The 18,915-nt window shown below is 40.8% G+C and overlaps 1 protein-coding gene across 1 annotated transcript in view; it reads left to right on the top strand.

Moving 5' to 3' along the window:
• LOC128882458 (B-cell receptor CD22) overlaps nt 1–18,915 on the top strand; it is a 451,951-nt gene that overhangs the window by 118,749 nt on the left and 314,287 nt on the right. The window contains exon 3 of the mRNA XM_054134062.1: nt 15,872–15,913. Coding sequence (XP_053990037.1) covers nt 15,872–15,913 — 42 coding nt within the window. The remainder of the gene's footprint in view (nt 1–15,871; nt 15,914–18,915) is intronic.

Below are 18,915 nucleotides of genomic sequence, written 5' to 3'. Positions count from 1 at the left end.
CAGATTGTATTTACCATTTTTCTTGTTCGTGTACGAAGTTTCCTTTACGCTGTTCACAATTATTACGTTACATTATAGATACGTTACGTTGATCTGACCGGTTGTATTCTTTTATTAAAACAACATTTTATATTCTATTTGTGTTTCAAATAAACATTTATTTATAAAGAAAAAAAAAACAACAGTGATGAATGATAAGTATAATGCTAATAGTGCGTAATATTTGTTTCCTTGATGGTTGATTTTTTGGCTCCTTATGGCGCCCTGTTTATTTTACTCCTTTATAGCAAAGTACGTAGATCAATTATACCGGATATTAGAAAAAATACATATCCACTCAAAAGAATAAAGAAAGAATAATAGATAAGTGGAATGCAAGCAGCAGTAATATTTTAAGATTAATAAAAAAAAGTAACAATAGAACAGAGCGAAAAGAATACGAACCAAGTATTCTAAGAAATTCGAGAAACTTGTCTAGCACGTCGAACATCGCGAGAAAAAAAAAAGGAAACGAATTGCAATACTTATCTTCTTTCCTTTATTTCGAAGAAAATTGCATCCGGCGCAAAGTTCTTCATTTTACGTGCCGAGGGGGATGCTGCTGACGAATGTACCGCGGGTCAAAAATTGATGGTCGAAAGTAGGATCATCGTGAGAAAAATCTGCGATGTCCTCGATAATGTCAGGATATCCGATCCGTGGCTAGGGGGAAACGGGGAGGGGGCGGGGAGGAGGAGGAGGTGGCCGCATATTTCTCGCGGCAGAGAAAGGACAGCGGTTCGTATCGAATTTTGCGGCAGATCCCCGATATCAAAATCGCCGCTTGAAATGTTCTGCACGTGTTCCGGAGCTTGAGGAACCCAGAAGGAAGCTGTCTCGTTGCGTCCTCGCCCCGCCTTATCACGTGCACGCGATCGATCCAGTTCGTCTTCGGGTTTCGCTCATTTATATTCCGCTCGTCTAGCACAGCTTTCGACTCGCCTCGGTGGGAGAAAACGGGCTAGAGGTAATCCTGTTGCAGTGGCAAAGTTTCGAGTAACGATTTGACATTTGCCCTGTAAGTAGACTTGCCGCGGAATCGCGACGGCTGTGGCGAAAAGGAGGGGGGTGGGGGGTGGGGAGGGGAGGGCGAGGAGGAGGAGAAAAAGGGGAAGGGAAAAAGAAAGAATAGGAAGAGGAGGGTGGCCACGCAACGAGCCAAGCTTTTCCACCGCGGCTCCTTTCGTCGTATTTTTCCGACCGATCGCGTAACGCAGTTATTGCCAACAGGGCTCAAAAGTTTCCAACTTTGCTTTCCTCCCTCTCTCTTTCGAGGAACAGAGAAGTGGGTTGGCCGCGGTTGTCGTTCGCTTGACTTTTTGCGAGCCGCGAGCCATCCCGGTTCCAAGGGATCAAGAATACGCTGCAGGGAAACGTATATCGTTGGGAGAATCAGGATATATTTTGCCATATGTTGGCCGCGAGCGGAGGATCTACGGTTGACAAGTTGGGTGTCGAGCTGGCGGTGACGTTTACTTGTTTCGGGTGGAAGCAAATAAGTGGAGGAGATGGTACAGGCATGATTTAAACGTTTTGATGTCGTCCAGATCATCTTCGGTCACAAAATACTTCTTTCTTCTAAAATTCACAAGCCAGGTGTCAGTTTATTGTTGACGTTTGCTTGTTGTGTCTGAAAATGAATAAATAGAATAAGTTCAGTAACAATTTGCGATGATCTTCAGTCATAAATTATTTCTTCTTTCTAAAATTGACAACTTAGGTATCGGTCTATTGTTGTCGTTTGTTTGTTATGTTTAAAAATGAATGAATAAAATAGTCAGCAGTAGAAGCATGGTTTAAATATTTTCAATCTCGTAACAACATTTCTAAATTGATAAGTTGGGTATCAGTTTGTCAGTAAAGTTTGCTTATCTTGTCTAAAAATAAATAAATATAATAACTACCAGTACAATTAGAACAATTACGTAACTGATGTACATAGGAGAAGGATTTAGAACGGTATCGAAACTCTTTTCACTTACATTCCCTCCCCTAGAAATAAGTATTATGGGGTCAACGAGAGATCACGGTATCTTCGGGGAGCTTGAGTCGGTCTGTACCGTGTCCCCGGATAATCGTGAGTGAGAATCCTTGGAAGCATCGAGACTTTCATGAGTTATTCAGCGAGTTCAATTAGTTCTAACATTGTGAATCAGCGCTGCTGGAAGCAGTCGGACCACTGACAGTTATCTTCAGTCAATTAGGCTGTCCCTGAAGCACTCTGGTTTCGGTTAATTTACCGAGCAATCAGACTCGATCATGTCACGTGTCTCGTTACGTCTTTCAATATTTGTTATAGTTATCGATTATTATCGAGCTTTCCTTGCGTGCCACGCACACGTGATTCGGGAAATCGCGTTGTGAGAAAGCTGATAATTCCAAGAGTTTACAGCTGGGAGGATAATAAAAATAGTATGTTGCTGAACTGTAGATTCAAACTGGAACTCACTGAATAACACGGACAATTTTTTCTGCGCAATGGATTGGTCGAATTATTTCCACTTATCATTTGCACCTGAATTTGAATCTTTATACATTATGGAATCTACCGAAGAGGATCTGATAATTGTGGACGAAAAGTTTATCGATTAATCATTTTTGCATAATTGCTTGCAACGGACGGACGACTGTTCTCATAATTTAATGAACACATGGTAAGCATGCGTAATTAAAATATGAATTATTGCGAAGAAAAATATATTTTAGGAAGGAACACAAACTTGTATCGTTTATTGGATGTGGTTCGTATCAACAAATATTCTAAATGTGTTAAAATCGAAACGTAGAAAATACGACATACAGTAGGCTTCTTAGAGCAACGATCATTCATGCAAATTTTCATTAAAATCAGCGTCCAACGGTTCACGGTATTCCCTAGGCAGCGTCGCTTCAGGATATCCCCGCAAACAAACACAGGCGTAGACCACTTGGAAAGATCGCCCAATTACCTCTAGCAGGATGATTATTATTCATCAAACTCCGATTCAAGAATTAGAATCAACAGTGTCTCGACGGCAATTTCCATTCTCGAGGCGTGATAGATTGCTCATCGCGAATTCACGTTCTAATTTCGTCCCCACCACGAGCGAAAAGCGGTCAACGAACGTGCAAGCGATCAATTTTTCCTTAGACGTCAACCCTTCCGTCCTTTCATTGAGATTTCCCGCGTACGGAAACAGGGACACACGTGTATCGGGAGATTAAATTTTGTTTTAACGATTTAGTTTCGCGCGAGGCACGGCAGAGGGGTTTGAAATCCTGCGACCCGGAATGCTTATGAAAAGCCCGCGCCGCTTCTGCATATTCATTAGCAGTGATATCCGCGCGCGTGCTTTGTTTTAAGCGTCGATTTAATTTTTAGTACGATCCAAGCGTGCAATGCGGAAATCTCGGCTATTCGCGGGCGAATGTAAATGCACCGGTCCAGATGTGCGGGACCTTTCGCCATTGTAAGGTCCCATATGGCTTTTCGAATTTCTTATATGGCCCGCTTTGCGTAGAGTCGACTTTACCAGAATTGTATAAAGGTGCTTAGGTGAATGTAAATTAATTCAGGATACAGGATGTAGGTTGAATTTCTAAAAATATGGAACCTTCTTTCAGGGTTCACTCCTCGTGTCAATATGAATCGAAAAACTACTTTTCATTTTTCGATTGGAGGCTTCGTTATCGAGAAATAGATAGGAAACCTTTTAGCATTGGAATACCTCGTTTCATTTTACGGATTCATGCAAAAATTACTCGTGACGAAGGATTGCTCGTATAATAACATACCTCTCCTACATAAGGATTTAATAAATCTAGGTCTTTATTTTTTGTATAATACAGAAGACCACCGTTCAATGTATTTCCATCCTCCGTACACATAATTGCACATCATTGTTTGGCCTATAATCACGAGTGAGACTCGTGGTAAGGAATTTGATGGTACTTGGTTCGGATTTCCTAACTTCCTGTTTACTATGACCCGAGTAATCGGGAGGTAGCGTGTAGGTTAAGGGGCTGAAAGAGTTTGATAAAGGCATTCATGACATACATGCAAAAGTAAAATGAATTCTGTTATGAGAATAGAAATACTTCTTCGTTTCTAAAAAATACTGAAAGTAATATAACTATTACGACAAGGAGTTCGACAAAGGCATTCGTGACATGCATGCAAAAGTAAAATGAATTCTGCTATGAGAATAGAAATATTTCTTCGTTTCTAAAAAATACTGAAAATAATAGAAATTATTCGTCACATGGATATCTTCAATAAATAACTTCTCATTTTTCAATCATCTTGACTGTCACCGTCGCTGCAGTCCGAGCTCTTTATCTCTACCAGAGCTGGAGTACAAGAGTCTAAACTACTTGCTAACATAAAATCACTTACCTACCAACAATCCAGCTCAAACGTTCATTTAGCCACAACTCCAAATTTCCCAGGAAATAAAAAAGAATTCACTGGTAGGTCGATGATCCAGACTCGCTTTCATGCTCGCCCGTGCCTTTACGGGTGTCGGTCAGCTCTGCAGCAGGTATGCAAGCACCCCTAAGCGTTTACAGTGCGCTGGCCCCATCGAAACCGAACCTACCCCAAGTCGATTTGTCCAGTTGCATCGTCACGCTCGAAAATATCCCGCGCGGCGAATGGCGCCATGGGAATTTCGAATGAATTTTCGTATTTTCGACGATACAGTTCAGTTCAGCTCTGTATTGCACGCGAACGAGCATACAGCGGTGGGCTGCCGGGTCGCGCGGAACATATGCGAAATTGCTGAATGCCGCGGCGAACGCGCTCGTTACTTTCGACGTGGCTGCATAAAACGTGGATGATTTGTCCGTTGTATTATCGAGGTGACGCGTTAAAAAGCATTCCGTCGAGCGTGGGAGGGGCGACTAGAAACGGTCAATTCGACGTTTAACGCGGGGACAATGGCGATAGTGGTTTCGGGAGCGGTTCCAGTGGGGAATGGAAATTTTATTGGCGATTGCAAGGGGGAGTACTTGGTGTTTATTTTCTGGCGATGGGTCGGTGACTTGGTTGTTAACTTATGGTAATCCTTGACACTTTATTTGGTTGTTTATTTAAGAGGATCTACTATAGAAAAGAACTTTTTACGTTAGGATATATTAACAGATTGTTGGCCGGCAATTTTACTATTATTTCGTAATTTTTGTACTACAGAACTACCGAGTGATATAAACCTAAATACCGAGAAAAGTATATTCTATTGTTGAAATAGAATGAAAAATCGACAGGGCTAAACACGATGAGCAAAGCTTCTGCAATATCATCGTGGGTTTCATAAATTAAAATAGATAACGCAAGTGAAAACACAAGTTTACTCTTGACCGGTCAATTATGCTCGAATTGAGTAGACAACCAACGTAGTTACCAATCGTTAGCGTAGGGCGCAATTAATTTCAGTGATTTTACAGATATTTCGTCTGTCGTAATTTAGGATAATTTAGGATTATGGAAAGGATTTAGAGATACACGGTATCAGTATTTTATTTCAGATGCGTTTCAATAATTGTCGCTCTTTAAATGGGCTAACGGAACTAATTCCACCGAACGATTAGTAATCCCACGTGCATCGGTAAATTGATTTTACGACAGTATAAACGGGTCAGCGTGCCCACCATACGCGCACTGCATTTGACGTTGTTCGAATATAGAAATTTCGCTGCTACCCAAGATAAATAATCCTGGTGGGTTTATACGCCGATTGAGCGTTGTTTCCAGGTCGGCTAGAAAGAACACCCCATCGAAGAATGAGATATTAATTCCCTTTCGGACCAGTATCGCCGATTCCATTCCCTTTGATAACGATATTCCACATTCGATCTCGCACATTGCGCATTCCGTTGCAGCTGAACGTTGAATCGCAAGGAGTGCGTCTCTTTTTTTTCTTTCGTTGATAGCGCGTAAAAGCTCGATTTCGATCAATGGAAATGCACTTATCGAAGCACGTAGAATGGGAAATTGAATTCAGGGGCTTTATATGAGGAAACAATTTTTAAATTCCACCTGATCTGAATAATATACGTGCCAACATTTATTTTAATTAATATTTTTATTCTTCGTGTTCTTTTATGTTCTTTTCCAAAAGAGAGGTTGTATATCGATTTTATTTTCAATAGAAGCGTTTGATATATTTTTCTTTTTTTTTTTCAAGCAAGCTTCTAATATGATTTTGCACTTTGTTACATATAAAGAACAACAAAATGTTTTACATAACATGTATGCAACACAACTATATTTTGTAGATACACTATAAAAAGTTTGATTAAACAATGTTAACGATTGGTATTGCATGCTGAGTTTTCACAATAATAGACTTGTTCTTTCGTGTATTTCAAACGAACAGCAGTGACGAATTTTTGGGCTTCCCTTTGATCTACGTATAATGATGCCCCACTGAGCGCTATAGTTGAGGAGAAATTCATCAAACATAATTTTATCCGAATGAAAGATAAAGAACTAAAATAATGAGTAACCTCTGTCCGTCAACGGATGGATTTTTTTTTTAGTGAAAACGTTATCTCGACTAGCTCGAATTAAAATATCATTCACTTCCTCTGCTATCCACGTAAAGCAAGTTTTAATTAAAATATGGAATCAATTTTGTTAATTCCTTACAAATATATGCAGTGTAGGGATCGAATTAAAAGTGTACATTGTTTCTACATTCTATTATTCGACTGCTTGTAAGCATTGGAATATTATTAAAATCATTTCACGAACAAATAACAAAAAAGTTTTCAGGTCATACGGACAAAAGCTAACATGGCCAAAGAATAGTTAGTTTGCAAGCAAATTATTCTTTTGAAAAGGTTTTGTTTGGATAATGTGGAAGAAATTAACTGCCGCGAAAATAAGTTATTATTACCTGCGTATGAAGCCAATATTTATTATTTAAGTAAAATAGGGGCTGCGTCGTCCAAAGTAATTGGGACACACACGACTGTGTAGGTTAAGATATTTTCTGATTATACAGAGTTTTCCAAAAGAGGCTTCAGGTTTCTTTATTCAAGCTATTTTATATTATTCATTTTTAAGTTTAACTGTAATCATGTGTAGTTTTATTGAAGAGAACAGTTACGCAGAATATGGTAAGTGAATATATGTTCCGAATTACTGGAATAATTCCCGACTGCGAAAATCACTCGTGACGCCGTTATTAAAAGCATCGAGCAGCGTCAACGAGCAAAAGGAACGGGTCGAAGAACGGTGTTGTGTGCATAGGAACGATCCATTTAGATAAACTATATGCGCGCTGCACCGTGCGTGGGGTCTGTGCCAACAGCTTGCAGCTATTTTATTTTTTTTATTTTTGTTTTCAAATCTTTTTTCCTCGTTCCGATCGCATTATTCTCCTCCGCCCCCAGTAACAACGTTTCCAAAATGGGACTTGAGCGTTTTTTGCGCCACTCGAATATGTACAGGGTCTTCCATTAAGAAGTTTCGGTTTAAACAATGTTCTCTTTAAGAAAAAAGGACTTGGTATTTTTATTCCAATACGAAGTACAAATGGGCCCCTATAGAGATGAGAAGTCATGTATTACGATTTAAAGTGGCCAGCCACAAATAAGAAGCGCAGAGTTATGATACGATTGTGAAATATAAAGGAATTGTTAAGAAGCTCAATTAGTGTAATAACCGCTTAAAGGTCGATTCCGACTATACGACAACGGACCGTCACGTTCCGGCAATGACACGTATCGGCACCGACACGACAAAACATTAAAACACGCGTTTTAATGGAACTATTCACACTTAACAGACACCGACCTGAACGTTCCGTCAACGGGAATAGTGTGAATAGTTCCATTAAAACGCGTATTTTAATGTTTTGTCGTGTCAGTGCCGGTACGTGTCGTTGCCGGAACGTGACGGTCCGTGTCGTATAATCTGAATCGACCTTAAGGCGGTTCCCACACTTTAATAAATACCTGTACTTGTGCCAGCAGTCAGGTATGTTCGATGGTTTACAAATGCCTCGGGATTTAAAAACGAAAGGATATTCCATATTTGAATGGAAAGACCCTGTATTATAACAAAAAGGGTCACAGGGAAATGGCTGCTCGATCGTCGTGCGAGGGGTAGCGAAATTTGTTCGCTTGGTAAATTACATTCGATTCGAGTCGAGGCCGCTGTGAATTCGCGACCAGTCGTGGAATACGTTCGATTGTTGAGCAAATTTGTGGTAAAACGGATTAACCCGTAATTACACCGAAATATACCTAAATAGTGAGAACGTTTCAATGGGCCGTTCCTATTGTTTCATTCTGTCGGCGAATTAGGTCGTTCATATCTTCCATCTTTTTTCTTTTTTTTTAATTTTCGTAAGTGCGAACGCGTAACGGCTTTCGGCTCGTTTTATCATTTCGGAACCGTTCGCCGAAAATCTTTTATCGACGCGAAATTAAATAAAGCGTGTGCCAACGTGATTGCATTTTACGTGTGGGAAAGTGTTTCTGAAAAATTCGCTCCGGGTACTCCGCTTTCATTGTTTCGCTGCTCTAAGAGAGAATTCATAATATTTATGCCAACGAAATACGTTAAATATGAGAATATTATTATTTTGTATATGTTTACATGTTTCCACTCTTTGTGTCGGAACCTATACGATATTTATAAACGACACGATGGAATTTAATTGATTATCATATCGGAAGAGAGTTTATTGATGCACGTTTTGTGCTTTTTTTTATGTATTCATATAGTAAATTGTTTGTACCAGTTAGTCTCGAATATTCAATTCTAATTTGAGTATAAAGTATTAGTATAAGCTACCCTTCGATGGTGGCCATTGCTGTAGATGCATACCTGACGAAGACCGAACTGAAACATTCAAAAATATTCTTCACTTCACGTAGACGATTATATTATTTATGCAAACCTGTTACATACGATAGATTTTAATTAAACGAGTATAAACTTATCCCTTGGGTGATGACCATTTTTGTCGATATGCAGATCGAAGAGTAAAGTCTCCGTGAGTGGGAGAATCAAAAACATTTTTCATGTAGACAAAAATAAACGCGATTATACTTTTGCAAACCCATTGGATACTCTGCAATGATAAAATAACTTACAAACAATGCATACAATAAACGAAATCTTGCGAGGGTTAAAGATGACGGCGGTGGTATCAGCGAAGACACCAGTTCCTCCAGCCACGAACTCGTTGGCAGGGGTTGCTCCCTGGTCCTAGGGCAAAGACGAGGTTAAGTTAGGTGTGATCTCTTATCGGCACCGTGGAGTAGTGAGTCTACCCACGTTCCTCTTATCTTTCTCGCTCCCCTTCCCTGTTGAACTTACAACCCACCCATACATACATACGCTCGATACATATTGTCGTTGGGATCTAAGAACCTGCCAGCGAGCTGCACTTACCTATAGAAGTGGCAACCATCGGCTGTCGTCGTATATGTCTTCGATGGCGAAGGGTTCCACCGTTTCCCCTGGCAGTTCCCCCGACCGAATCGTGCCGTCTCCGACGACTTTTATGGGTTCGAAAACCCGTGCACTTTATCGTTCACGGGGCCGCGCCGTTAAGAAGCTCACGTAAAGACAGTCGTTTATTATAACAATAATTTTACGACGTCATCGTTACTGCGCGGGTGCTCCGAAAAATTGGCTCGCGGTTCCTTCTCTCGTGGTATCGGTGGTAGTTGGACCAGTTGTTAGGCTCGAGAATTTTTACAGATTTTTTTAAGTTACTGTCTTTGTTTCGTGAGAAAAGGTTCTTGAGATTTTTATAGAGAGCTTCGATGGCGTAGTAACGAGGATTAATTGTGCGTGTCGTTTACAGGGCGATGTAGCGTGAAGTTCGATGCGTTATTATTCCATCTTCAGAATTTATTGTAGTTGTTTTCATTTTATATATGAATTTCCTAGAAATTCTTGATTTAACCCTCTATGGGCCGAATATTTTTTCTGCGAACAACTAGCAAGGGATTTACTTTGATATCTCAGGTTAATGGTGCTGCCGACCGTCATTAATATTGTTATTGGTTATCAGGGACGTTATATAATTAACACGTACTCGTCAACTTGTGAAAAAAACTAAAATTATTTGGCAAAATGTTGATATATTAGAACGCGAGGGGTTTATAAAATTATAAAATTTGTTTGAATTTCTTTATAGGTTTTCGCCTTGGTTCTTTTTCAATATGAAGTGTTAAGAATGTTTACATTCAAATGTAAAACAAAAATTATTCTAAACAAGATGAGTGCTTCCTTAACAAAAATTGCTATACAATAACTTACGAATAAATTAATTCGAAGAAAATTTGAATGTATATTCTTAGTATTTGACACCGAAGATCATGAAGAAAAAATCTACTGAGATTAGTGAAATGACTGAACAATTACAAAGACCTTTTTACTTAAAATTCTAAACGCACTATCAAAGACTTCGATTCCTCCGCTCTCGCGCATAAATACGCACCACGTCTCGTCGAATCTGCGTCGAAATCGCCGAGTCTGAACCATGGAAGCGACCCCAGTCAAGGATTTACCGTTGCGATAATGATTAACGCCTGGATCGTAATTTCGTTAGAGTCCAATCCATTTTGCAATCGCGATAATAGCCTAAGTAACGCTTATCCCGCCGGTTGCTCGCCCGGAATTCGAGAATTTATGACTGCGCTCGTTAATCTATCCCGCTCGCAAAACTTCTGACGAGCTCTCATTGCTACTGTAAACAGAATTAAGAGCGAGGAAAGTTTCCCCTGTCCGTCGCGGCAAAAAGTATATACACGTCATCGGGCCGCTTCGTTAAAACAAACTCCCGAGAGGCAAGGTAATTCCTGTTTTCTCGACACCTGCAGAGAAACGAGAAGCGCGGGCCAATGGTGCGATTGTGGATCAGGCGAGAAAGCACTCGTTTATTCTGAACAGAGACATTTTAGGAATCGATGGCGGTGGATGCTGCACAGCGTGGTGGAAATGCATAGAATTAGAGGTTGAGAGTAGCAAATAAGGCAGGAAGAGTGTTTTCAGTTCACCTAATATAAATACATATACAGGGTGTCCCAAAAGTCGGGGAGGAGTCGGAAATGGGGGTGGGGGGTAGCTGAGACGATTCTGAACAACAATTTCCTTTGCAAAAATGTCGGATGGGGCTTCGTTAAGTCGATATTAAGAGAAAACCCCGACCCAATCAGAGCGCGCGTAGACCGTTCGAGCGGCCGCGGTAGCGAAGGCTACGCACTAGGCGGCAGCGTCAATGTCCTTCGATGCACGTCGAGGTCACTTGTCGCGTACAAGCGCGGCCGCTTGTAAGTAGGAGTCTATACGAAAAATAAGGCACGGGGATTCGAACCCACGATCCTCGGATCCACAGTCGACCACTTTAACTACGCGACCAATCCCGTAGCCTACGTTTCGTGTTCTTATTTGACTCCTTATTGTTGGGTATGGGAGGCGCGGACACTACACTCGGCCATCCTGAATTGACATTCGCCCTCGAATGTCCGTCTTTTCGATTGTTGCGTCTCAACAGCAGTGCGCGCCCTCCCTCTTTCGCCGTTTCTCCTCTTTTTGGGAGTCCCACTCCGACAACACCTCAAGTTGCCCCTTCCCTGGAGTGTACTCCCCTCTCTCTTTCTCTCTCGACGCCTCACTGCTGCCCGCTCGACCGTCAACACGACACCGTCGTTCGTTTCTCATTGTTGTTCATCGTCACTCATCGTCACTGGCCGGTCCTCTTCGGTATAGTTGCCGCTGTAACCCCCCATCCCGGACGAGCCCCTATATGTAGGAGTCTAAACGAAAAATAAGGCACGGGAATTCGACGCCACGATCCTCGGATCCACAGTCGAGCGCTTTACCTACGCGACCAATCCCGTAGCCTACGTTTCGCGTTCTTATTTGACTCCTTATTGTTGGGTATGGGAGGGGCGGATACTACATATATACAGGGTGTCCCAAAAGTCGGGGAGGAGCCGGAAATGGGGGGATAGCTGAGACGATTCTGAACAACAATTTCCTTTGCAAAAATGTCGGATGGGGCTTCGTTAAGGAGATATTAAGAGAAAACCCCGACCAATCAGAGCGCGCGTAGACCGTTGGAGCGGCCGCGGTAGCGAAGGCTACGCGCTGGCGGCCGCGCTTGTACGCGAACAAGTGACCTCGACGTGCATCGAAGGACATTGACGCTGCCACCTAGCGCGTAGCCTTCGCTACCGCGGCCGCTCGAACGGTCTATGCGCGCTCTGATTGGTCGGGGTTTTCTCTTAATATCTCCTTAACGAAGCCCCATCCGACATTTTTGCAAAGGAAATTGTTGTTCAGAATCGTCCCAGCTACCCCCCATTTCCGGCTCCTTCCCGACTTTTGCGACACCCTGTATAGTCAGTCCCATAAGAATTCGTACCTACCATATCTCTTAAAGAAGTTTGTCTAATTTAAATAATAGTTTTGATGTTTATAAATAAATGTTTCTTTACAATAATGTATACGAATAAACGTTTACCTGCATACATTCCTAAACATTTATTTAGAAACATCAAAACTATCATTTATTTTAGACATATATCTTCGATACACATAGAGAGTATGAATAATTACGGGACTCGCTGTACATATTGAACAATACAACAAATAAATTTTTAATCCATTTTGTTAATCCATATCCGTTATATCCATGACTCGAAACAAAATTCTCTAAAATAGGTCAATTGTCAAACCTTGCTTTAATTTAAAGTAGATAATTTATGTAAAATTGAAACAGTCCAAAGGCTGTTTAATAGAACCGTACGATTACATTTAACCCAGTCCGTACGAACCACCATCGATTAAATAGTCTCGAAAAGCAGGCCAACAATTTCCATCGCGACGCGGTTTGTCGCCAATGTGCACCATCCCTGAACCAGGATCTGGTTTCTATACCGCTTCGAAAAACTCAGTCAGCCGGACGAGCCGGGAAGCGAAAGTTTTCGAACCCGATGCGCCGGAGTGCGCCGCGGAGGCAACGAACGAGATTGAAATACCCTCGTTTCTATCCCCCTTCGTCGCGTTTCTTCGTTTTTTCCCCCCGGCCTCGCTCTGGCCAAGGCTTTCTTCCCACTTTTCCTACGATTCTTTCTGTTTTCTTTCGTTTCGTTCCCCCTCGTTGGACCCGCGTCGCTTTTATCCCCGCGCGCGCCACGTCCGATTTGTAATTCAGCGAGTTCGACGGGCTGCCACGCGGGGTTGTAGGGTTGACGTTACGCTCAAAAAGTACCGTAGATAAAGTTTGAATGCCAAAGTTACGGGCCGCTTACACAGCCAGCAACGAGCGACGGGAGGGCCTAGAGAGCGAGAGGGAGAGGAAGCGAGAGTAAGAGGCACGAAGGAGACATAAAACGGGCGCACATGATGGGGATCTCGCTCCGATAGGGCTGTAAGTACGTTAAGTTTACCGTTTATGTTCGACGAACGAGAAACACCGTGGAGTCGAGTGAGAAAAGCCAGTTGGAACACCTTGCGCCTTCGCTCCCTTCGGGTCGAGGGTGAGCTTTTTACGATTTTTCTCCGACGAGTCCGCGACGCGGATTTTACCGTCGCTCTTCGTCTCGGGGTTTGTTTCTTGCGCGAGGACGTTGTCTGATGATTTTTACCGACTGTATTAATCGTTTGAGAATCGCAATAGATTTAGAAGGACTTTTTTAGCTCTTAATTAGCTTGAAGATTAAAAAAATCTTGTTCTAGGCTGATCAAAAATTTGACCAAATAACGTAGAATAATCCTGCCCATTAAGGAATAAGGCCACTCTAGGTCCTCCCAAAATAAGCTACATTCGAGAATTTTTCTCAGAAACTTATTAAAAGCAGTGAAAAATTCAAGGAGGGTATTTCATTAAATCCATATTAATGTGTAAACACAAAATTGTTTGGCGGCTTCGGTACTCAATTTCAAAGGACTTTTTACGCGGAGCCTCAAACGGCCGAAAGGATTGAGCACACAGATTTCAACATAGAACAAAAAAACCAAACATGTTTTGTAATTATATTGCAAAAACTATCCATACCAACTTTAGTGTCTACGTACACCCCCGTTCATAAGTATATTAATAAATACCACATGTGTTTCTGTATTTAGTTTGCAGTAAAATACTAGATTACAGTACACAATTTATGATAATAATATACGGGGTATATTAATTATTACTTGAAGTTGTTAGGTGTCCACACATTTATAAACAGAGATGTACGAGTCGCAGTGAAATGAATAGACTGTGTATTTTCTGGAATTCCTTAGATAATCCGATCGAGCACTGGCGTTTCTCGCAAATTGGACTTGATTGCTCGCTGATTGATTTAATGTGGCCAAAGACTTCCTGAAATTTGATTGCTACGGAAGTTGCTGGCTCTGATCAAAGTTTAGCGGTGATAGCGTTTCCGGACCTGTTAAGATTAGTTCCTATCTCATCCATCGGGGACGTCTACGTTTACGACATGTCGGACTATTAGGTGGATCCGTATCCTTCGTTATTTTCATATACAATATTCCCAAATGATCGTACATTTTTCCTATAAGAAGATTGTGTACTTTGAATGATATTAGAGCGAACCAAAAGTTCGTACGTTTTTTACGTTGTTACAGTTTGTGGCATTTTTATACAAGTGTTATGTATCATTTTGTAGCTTTTGAAAAGCTATTTCGTATTTAATAATTAGCTACGTTGATTTATTGATCGTTTAATTTTTTTTTCCTTTCAGTAAAATCATGGAAAATGTTGAGATTCGAGTACTTTTACGTCACTACTGGAAGCAAGAGTTTAAAGCTACTGAAGCAGCAAAGAAAATATTATATTCAGTATATATTATATTATTTAATTCGTTAGAATCTTAATTTAATTTACTTGATATAGAAAGACGCTCCTCCGTTCCCTATTACGAGTCCTCTGTTAATTGTTTAAAAAATGAGACTCATTAAAACGCGAGTGATGTGCATCAGCCCCTCGAGGTATCGATCGAGCGCGCTATCTCGAGTACTTGCTACGGCCTGGCAAGTTTCGCGGTAATTTTCGAGTATTTCTGAAAATTAATTTAGCCATTACATTAGGGGAAGTTGAGAGGAAGACAGAGGAGGGAGGAAGCTGCGAGAGTCGGAAGGCCTTTCAGGCCTGAGAGCTTCGAAACGCTCCTACGTGGAACTCGAAAGTTTTGATTGCGTCCCTGTTTCCCGTCCGATTCGCGGGAACAATTTCTTCTGGCCCGTTTTGTCTGCACGCGATACGTTGAATTTGCAATGTTATTCGTATCTTACGCCTAGACGATCACGATTAACGCTCTCATTAATCCACAAATGTCATTGAGGTCTGTCCTTGTGTGTTTAGTATTATTAAACAGTTTCGTGAAATTTCTTTTGAACTTTTTCTCCAGTTTACTTATACTTTACGTCTTTTATCTTATATTTGGTACTGCAAACTTGTGAAGATTCATCGTTAATAAGGGGTTTGGAAGTAAAATTGAGATTAAATTCGATACTTTGGTTCCACTTTCGTGGGGTCCTCCTCAAGTATAAATATATTATATCGACACTACCGCAGGCAAAAAATAATATGGACTTGGATTAATGAATGATGATAAAAAAAATTAAATTGAATAATCACGGATAGTCGGTAGCATAGTAACAGTGCTATATAGTAGCAGGTACACTAACCATACAACGGTATAAAAATTCCCAGAAACTACATAAAATAGTGCCCAAGTAAAAATACACAAAAACCCCATAAACTAAAGCAAGAATTTCTAAGAGCTCTTACAAATAGAGCACATTTCCTAATAATTACTGCGAACAAGTATTTACACGGACCCGTTGTTAAACATTTCATTCTCTGTTTTTCAGGTTTGCGACAACGCTCCGGCCCCACCGACACGCCGAGGGGCGGTGAGTATATTATTCGTTTCTGTTTAATCGAATCCATATTCCACGCATGCGGTGGCTCGTATCGTTTCGAGCTTCGTCGCCGAATATTGATAACCCCCTCCCGGTTGACCCGTACGACGTAGAGTGCACGATAATCGCGGGAAACTCGATCGTGGAACCGGCGATGTGAAAAGATGCGCCAGAAAGTGGTTCGGAGTAGCAAAAGAGATGGCGGTTCAATTTGATTACTCGTATGGGGGGATGGTTTCAGCGCTCGATGCTGAATGTAAACGGGGAAATTTCAGGACGAAACGGATTCGCGGAGGGGGCAACGAAGCGTTGATTTAAACGTTAATTTTGCTAATAATATCCTTGGCCGTCCGTGATCGTTGCCGGCGCTCATTAGCGTAATTGACGTAAGCCCCTCGATTAACGAGAGCATTTTGTAGCTGTGGGGGACACGCAAAAATGAACGGACCGCCGATAAATTTCCACGGGAAATGGCAGCGAAATAAAGATGTTTAAGCGCCCCCAATGGCACTCTCGTAAATCGTCGACTCATTTTCACCGATACGCCTCGCGAGGATGTGCGACATTTTCGTGCCTAACGATTATTTAACTACGGAGGTGAACGTTGTCGCGCTTTGACGTTAAAGCACTGTTAAAATTCTCATATTTCTACTCTTTAATGGAATTATTAATAAAAATTGCATCGATTCTAGTTTCATGTAAATCCTTATCTGCAAATATTGATTTAACCAGATGAAAAATTAGAAAATATTATATTTTAGAGTAGTATAATAAATAGGGAAGTTTTTAGTAGTGCCTGCCATTTAGTGTTTCAAGTGGAACTAATAGAATATTTACGCAAATGGAGCAACGGAATTCTCTATTTAATTTTATGGGCTAAATCTCTATGATATGTTTCGATCGCAATTTAAAATATGATACAGTCCACGTAAAATAAATTAAAGTTCGAAATCATCAATTCGTTAGTTACGAGTTCGTAGAAGAAATATTTGAATTGAGAGCATTTGAATAATTTTCATCAGGAACATAAAGATGAATGTTTATCTCCAAAAACCACCAGAGTTGGTATCTCTTTTTATTTACAGGACGGAATTGACTTATTGGGCTCATTTTTCAGTGTCGTTCCTGCATTGTAAAAACGACAAACATTTTATTCGTAATTTTAGAAATTTCGTACTGTCCTGTTTTCGGGACATCGTGGATTAATGGGTTTCAAAAAGGTCGCGTATCGCTTGAAAATACACGGAACACAAACGAAACGAAGACAATCGATTTTTCACGCTGGAACGATTGTAAACGTTTCACGAATTTATCGTTGGTCGTCGCGCGAAATGAAATTTCTCTGTAGTGAAATTTCACCATTACATTTCGTTTCGGGGGCGTAACGCGCCGATACAGGTCGTGTTGATTTCCATTTGTCGGTGTTAATCGTGCTTCGGTTTTGATCTTCATTGACGGGGTGGAGGCAAATATTTCTTCACATTATCGATCAGTAATATTAATAACCGTATGCGTGGTGGCGGAGATTTTTGCTCGAATTGAACGCTCTGTGTTACATGGTTGGCCAAATTACGCGGAATATGTATCTTTCTAAAATAATATTGCTTCTCTTTAAAGCTTACATAAAAGTTATAAAAATTGTCGAATATTTTTAATCATGTCGCATACGTAGGTAAAGAAAACACTGTGCACGGATTCATTGATATTTCCTGGTCAATTTTATAAGAATTTTTACTTATAGATATAATTCTTAAATATATATGAATAAGTGGTAAAAAGAAATGGTGAAAGTATTTCAGTGCAGAATCTTTTTCTTACCACTTACTGATTAATTCAGCAGTGAGAATATTCATACTACAGTAGAGTAATGAAATTTGAAGAATTTAAAATTTGTTCCCCATAGGATATTAAATTCACTGTCATTCCTTTCATTTGGGTAAAAAAAAAAAAAAAAGATATAATCATAAGTCTCATAAAAACATGTGGATAACAGAGACGTTGACTATACTCACAATAAAACTTTTCGTACGTAGATTTTAAAAGGGTGGTTAAGGCAAATATTAAAAACACAACTGAAAGCTCTCATCAAACCATCATAAACTTTCCAACCCTACGCAACCCCTACCATCTATCATACATCACCCGATGAATTTTCCCTATCGAATCAGTTGTACCATTTTAAAAGAGCAACGAGAATCATTTTAATCTCAGTCCTGGGTAGTTGATCGTTCAATATTTTCCGCTATATTGCTGTCCATTTTCGTCCCCCGTATCGCGCATCATTAAACCGTAAACACCCGTTCACTAGGCACGAATCGATATCATCCCCGGAACGTCAAATTATTTCTACCGTCACTATCCGGCGGATGGTCCGATTCGTTTCGTCAGACAAATTTTGACTGGTAACCAGTTAAGGGAATAACGTATTCCGTTAGGAGCGGCGCGGCGATAAAACCCACGGCGGAGGCATGCCTTTTTCTCTGACTACTTCTACCGACGTTTCTGTCAAAAGGTTCTGACGTTGAGCGGATCAACCATCGCGTCGAGCAGCAGCTCGCATTCGGCTCCGCTCGTGAAAGTTAAATTGCCTCGTGCGCGTCGTCATCGGTGAATTTTTGCTTCTGTTAGAGCGAACGGGGACGAAGTTACGCGCCAGTTCACGGGATCCGCATCGCGAACACGTTGGCTTTGAATTCTGACACGTTTAAACGGGGGATAATCAGGACGCATGAGAGGGAAACGCTAAATAAATTCTGAAAACTTTCGGATGTTTAGGAATTGAATGTATGCACGGTGCTTTCGAGAGTTCTTTGGTTTTGATCTGTGTGTTGCTGGAATGCTATCCTGAGTGGATATGTTGATTTTGAGGGGTCATTTTGATTTTAGAAGGATCTGAAAATAAATTATCAAAAGTTTCATTGTTTAGAGATTAACCCTATAGCCAGTAACAACGTGTGAGACTGGTGGTATAGAATTTGAATCGAACATGAAAA

Source organism: Hylaeus volcanicus, chromosome 1 (genome assembly GCF_026283585.1).
Source record: "Hylaeus volcanicus isolate JK05 chromosome 1, UHH_iyHylVolc1.0_haploid, whole genome shotgun sequence".
In the NCBI taxonomy this organism is placed as follows: Eukaryota; Metazoa; Arthropoda; class Insecta; order Hymenoptera; family Colletidae; genus Hylaeus; species Hylaeus volcanicus.
This window is presented reverse-complemented; position numbering and strand designations above follow the sequence as displayed.